The sequence below is a fragment of the Cajanus cajan genome, chromosome 10 (genome assembly GCF_000230855.2).
Source record: "Cajanus cajan strain Asha chromosome 10, NIPB_CcT2T_4, whole genome shotgun sequence".
NCBI classification, from domain to species: domain Eukaryota; kingdom Viridiplantae; phylum Streptophyta; class Magnoliopsida; order Fabales; family Fabaceae; genus Cajanus; species Cajanus cajan.
In genome coordinates, this window is record NC_138526.1 from 50,080,500 (window position 1) to 50,086,541 (window position 6,042).

General features: G+C 35.8%; 1 protein-coding gene across 1 annotated transcript; it reads left to right on the forward strand.

Moving 5' to 3' along the window:
• Window positions 1–159: 159 nt before the first annotated feature.
• LOC109806758 (DEAD-box ATP-dependent RNA helicase 20) lies at window positions 160–5,658 on the forward strand. The gene is made up of 10 exons (XM_020369272.3): window positions 160–341; window positions 441–691; window positions 808–987; window positions 1,107–1,268; window positions 1,393–1,547; window positions 2,568–2,660; window positions 3,286–3,371; window positions 3,464–3,690; window positions 4,730–4,963; window positions 5,357–5,658. The coding sequence occupies exons 1-10, from the start codon at window positions 286–288 to the stop codon at window positions 5,407–5,409; spliced, it is 1,497 nt and encodes a 498-aa protein (XP_020224861.1). The 5' UTR covers window positions 160–285; the 3' UTR covers window positions 5,410–5,658.
• The last annotated feature ends 384 nt before the right edge of the window (window positions 5,659–6,042 follow it).

Sequence of the window (6,042 nt, forward strand, 5' to 3'; positions counted from 1 at the left end):
CCCAATTTGGATTATCAGCCCAATCCAAGCATGTAAGTCGCGTACTCCGTAACTGGAGTTGCTATTTACACCTCATATTTTTTACTATTTAGATTACACAAGTTGGAATGTTGGAGGCGCTGGCGTATAACATAAACCATAAAACGTGTCTTAAAAAGAGTGGTCAACCTAGGCTTCCTTGAACGTAGAGCTGGTAACTTTAGCATAACCCTCACTGTAGAGGGACACACATTGACATTGTAGTGCTTGTGCTGTGTTTGGGTGTTGTGTTCCACTCGCGTCACCATGAACCGCTACGACAGTCGCTCCGGCGACCCCGCTTCGTACCGCGACCGAAGAAGGTTACACTCCCTTCCATTTCAACTTTCTTTTCCGTTTCTAGGGTTTCTATTTTCTGCCGCTAATTGCTGAAATGCCACGTTTGTTTTGTGAATTCTCAGTGATTCGGGCCTTGCTGCACCTTCAACCACTGGCTACGGCGGTTCAAGCAGAAGAGACTACGAAGACAGTTCCAACAAATTCAATTTGGATGGATTGCCTCATTTCGAGAAAAACTTCTACACCGAATCACCCTCCGTTAGGGCAATGACAGACGCCGAGGTTAACGACTACCGTCAACGCCGTGAAATCACTGTCGAAGGCCGTGACGTCCCCAAACCCGTTAAGACCTTTCATGATATTGGTTTTCCAGGTAATTACTTACTTCGCACGCGATTATTCTATGATTCAGAAGCAAAATCAGTTTTTATTGTTATTTTGTATACTTTTTTTACTGATTATATTACTATATAACTTGATTCAATGCAGAATATGTAATGCAAGAAATTAAGAAAGCTGGCTTCGTTGAACCCACGCCTATTCAGTCACAAGGTTGGCCTATGGCTTTGAAGGGACGTGATCTTATAGGAATTGCGGAAACAGGATCCGGGAAGACGCTTGCATACTTGTTGCCTGCCATAGTGCATGTTAATGCCCAGCCAATTCTTGGTGAGCTCACAAGGAAGCTAAATAATGTCACTGAGATGTGAAGATGGTGTTGTTGTTGTTTGCTTCTGCCACGCCACCATTGTTTTATTGTCTTTTAATTCCTTTGCTGTGTTATACAGAACCTGGAGATGGGCCTATTGTGTTAGTTTTGGCCCCGACGCGCGAGCTTGCTGTTCAGATACAACAAGAGGCGACTAAATTTGGTGCGTCGTCGAGGATTAAGAGTACGTGCATATATGGTGGGGTTCCAAAAGGGCCTCAGGTGCGCGATCTCCAGAAAGGTATGTGGTGAAGTAAGTATTACAGAGCCGTGACTTGGACTAAATGATCTGCAATTTTGGTGCAACTTCACGGAATGGCTTTTATTCTGTCATGATTTTGAATTTGTTGATGTTTTGGGGTTAGGAGTTGAGATTGTAATTGCCACTCCGGGAAGGTTGATAGATATGCTTGAGTCGAATCATACAAACTTGCGGAGGGTCACATACCTGGTACTGGATGAAGCTGATAGGATGTTGGACATGGGGTTTGATCCTCAGATAAGGAAGATTGTCTCTCAGGTGACTTTATTATATTATTTTATTAATATTTTAAAGGGTTTAATTGTAATGCATTTTTAGTGTAAAAATAATTTACATTGTCGACAAATTAGAAATCATTGTTGGTATAAATTTTAAAATAATTATTGTAAAAGTCAACAAACTTATCATACATGGTGATTTGTGATTGAATGACATAATAAAATTGTTTTACATTGTCGATGTATAACTTATTTTTATCTATTTTAAAAATGTAGATGGTCATTCATGTTAGTGTTGTTTTGCATAATCAGGTTACTTTCCTGATGCTTTATCCACAAAGTTTGTTAATCTTTCTGTTATATGTTACATTTCATTTGGCAATTTGTATTTATCTCATGGGAGGGAGAAAGAGATAGGTATAGTATGTGTTCTCTATCACCTCTAATTTTATTCCTATTTCTGAACATGTAGATATACCTGGAACCAAATTCGTGGGGGCATTTTTTTGCTTTCATTTCCCAGTGGCCCAAATTTCCAAGGCTTTGCTATCACGGAAGTAACTTGTTTTTATTATTACAATCATCTGGGTGGAATAAAGCTTTTTATTCGGTAGAAAGGTCATAATTAAGGAAGGATAAGATATCCTCTGAGAAAAGCAAACAACAATATATTGAAGAACATTCAATGACACCAATTCAAGATAGAATGCCAATCCCTTAAGATTTCAGATAAGGCCCATACTTTCAAATTAACCATTGGATAAAAGCCATAGAAAGGGCTAACCACTTCAGGATTGAGGTCCAACATGATGCACCAAATAGATACCAACTGGTGGCTTCCAAAGAGGAGTGCATTTTGTATTGACTGTTGAATCACGAGACATTACTCTAACCACTTCTTACCTAATAGAATTTTATGACATGGATAAGCTCATCATGGAAGTTGATGCTGATCAAACTGAGTTGGATTAGCAAAGACAGATTGATGAAGCTGCAGATTAAAATTAGTTTATTCTCCAGTTATCTGATGATTTTTTTTTCTCCCCCCTCCCAAATGTAGATTCGTCCAGACCGTCAAACTTTGTACTGGAGTGCCACATGGCCGAAGGAGGTTGAACAATTGGCAAGGCAGTTCCTTTATAACCCATACAAAGTAAGATACTTTCATGTCGGAACATCTTAAGTTGTTTTTTAATATCATTCCTCTGTTTGTCGTATGGTTTTGTTCTGAAATTTATATTTTTGTAAGGAAGGAGTTTGTTTGTTCATGCATGGTATTGTTTAGAAACACAGTAGGATTTGAAATCCTTACTCAATGACCATTCCACATAATGTTACTTCTATTTTGAATCTTTGACCTCTGTTCCTGACTTCCTTCACATGACTATTTTTTATTTTTTTTTCCATTTGTCCCTTTGTTTATTCTTGTTTTTTCTGTCCTTTAAACTTCCCAGTTCACATTATGCTAATTTTTATTTAATTTGTTTATGCTCTTTTTCAATTAATTTCATCATCTTTCAGTTTTTGACTTCATTTCCGTGTTCTGATTGCTCCTAGATTGGTGGTGATTGTGTGTAACTGTGACATTATTTATCACGAGTTTATTAGATTTTGTTTTTTTAGTATTTATACGTGCAGTGTAAATTATTTAGCTTATAATACTTAACAGTGCGGCCATCTCGCCTCCTACTATCCTGTTATAGCATTTTAAGCTATCTGAGATTGATAACAACATTATAATGAAGACTGCATTAACGTTTTCTTTAACCATTGTGCAGGTAATTATAGGTTCTCCAGATTTAAAAGCTAACCATGCAATAAAGCAACATGTTGACATTGTTCCCGAAAAGCAGAAATATGATAAGTAGGATATGATCGATGTTATTTTCACTCGGAGTCCTAACTTTTAACACATTATCAATTAGGACCACCTAATATAGCCATCTTATTTATCAGATTGGTGAAGTTGCTGGAAGATATCATGGATGGCAGCCGAATACTGATATTCATGGATACTAAGAAAGGATGTGATCAGATAACTAGGCAGCTCCGCATGGATGGTTGGCCTGCACTTTCAATTCATGGAGATAAAAGTCAAGCAGAAAGAGATTGGGTGCTCTCAGAGTTTAAATCTGGAAAGAGCCCTATAATGACTGCAACAGATGTTGCAGCTCGTGGTTTAGGTACAACTTTTTTGCATAATAGTTTAGATATTATTCTTATTCACTATAAGAAATTAAAGTAGTGCTACTCTAGCTTTGGTAATAGTCAATAATTTTGTTGAAGAGGATACGTTTTAATTAAATTAATGTTAAGACTAGGTTACTTACACCTTATATTTTAAATAATTTTTAGCTTGTTAACTTTTTAATGCTCTTTTTGAGCTATTTTTTATTCCAGTATTTTGCATTCATTTACCCCTTCCTAGTTCCGATGCAAGAAACATATTTATCCTTTAGACCAAACAATCTTAGGTTTGCCATTATAATTTTTTATATTTATACAGCCACCAGTTCATATTAGCAATTTTCTCAGTGATGGATAAATCTGTGCATGAATTGTTTGCCATTTTAAGTTATAATTTCCATATGCTGTTGGTCAATCTCATATCATGTATTATCCAATCTTTATGTGGTGACTTGAATAGCAAAAGGCTGTTTCTGTCACTGATAACTTGGAGTTCTATTTTTTATTGGTTAAAATCTTTGGATTCAATCCTTTGTGAATTTAAGCTGTGTAAGGAAAAACTAGGTTAAATTATTGTCTCTGTCTTCACTAATTTTATAAGCAAATGTTTACATTTAAAAATATTTAATGGAGTCCCTGAAATATTTTTTTAAAAAAATCAAGTCCTGACTTGCTAACAGACTCCGTTAACTTTTGTTAAACTATAGGGACGTATTTAAATGAGTCTTTATGTTAGTTTTCAAATAGGTTCATTTCATATAGTTTAGCAAAAATTGACAGTAGTTAGCATACAAGGATTAAGGACTTATTTAAAAATTTTCAGAAGCATAAAGACTGCTAAAACTTATAAACTATGAGCACCAAATTTATAAGAACTTGTGGAATAATTTAACCAAAAAAAGTATTTGCATTGAAAGGTGTCTTTTGTGCTTGGATGCACACTTGACACTTCTGTTAGAGGAAATGTACTTCTTAACTTATGCCTACAGTTGTGCATTTGTATCTTGATCCTTCCTGTTACTTTGTCACTGACAGATGTGAAGGATGTGAAGTATGTGATAAATTATGACTTCCCGGGATCACTTGAGGATTATGTTCATCGCATTGGTCGAACAGGGAGAGCTGGTGCAAAAGGAACTGCATACACATTCTTCACAGCTGCTAATGCCAGATTTGCGAAGGAACTTATAACCATTCTTGAGGAAGCTGGACAGAGAGTGAGTCCTGAATTGGCTGCAATGGGGCGTGGTGCACCCCCTCCACCTGCAGGTTAGTTGGTTAACTGGACTCACTTATAACTTGGTTTCCTGCCCCCACCGTTAATTTTTCGTTGAAGGGTATACAGTACCTTAATTATGCTTGGATAAAACATAGATTCAAAGGGAGTTATTTTCTTAGGTTTATTGGCTTAGCTTGTTTGCTAAAATTATTATACCACTCACCCAATGACACCTCTAGCGGGAGCTATCCTGAATTATTTGGTATGTGAATAGTTTGTAATCGGAAGCATGCCTCGTTCATCCTCAGTTTGAGAATGCATGAGCGGGAAGCTTGTTCAAAATCAAATTGATAACGTGCAGCATTTTTAGAATTCATGATTTATTTGCTATGCATATTTGATTTATGAAAGCTTTCCTTTGTATTTCTTCAACAATCAATCAGGAGGTTTCCGAGATCGTGGGAAGGGTTATGGCAGTGGTCGCCCATGGAGCTGATTGATAGTAGTTTGGTACAAGTACAACGTCACATACTGTGTTGTCCCACTTTCAAATTAGCCTTTTGTACGAATAGTGGTAGGAATTTGGTTTTCTTCTTCGATAGACTCTTTTTTCCATATTTATTTGGTAGATATGTCCATGGAACATGGAAAAGAAGCCTTGTATCTATAATCAAACACTTGTTGTTCATACTTGATCGTTCATACCACAGTAATTCATTTTACAGAAGGTCATGATGCATTATAACCGCGTTGTTTTTCGATTTTTGTAATTTTATTTTTCTATCTGTAAAGGGGGTGTAATTGTTGTTCTTTTTACCGTAAATAAAACAGTAAACACTACTTCCACTTCCGCATTATCACTATCACTTTTCTTACAAAAAGGAGTAGAGAGGAATTACTGTACAAGGAATTTTAATTTATTTTTTTTATTGATCAAATGTTTTGTTTGAATAAATTAATTCAAATTTTTTAATTTTATTTTTTAAACTTTCTAAGTACATTTTTCGTTGGTACATAAATTTCTAGTCTAAATAGTATAATTTAATTTTCATTAGTTAAACTATCTTTGTAATAATTTTAACTGCAACAATTATTAATTTTATTTCTACTTTGTGAGATCCGTCGCATA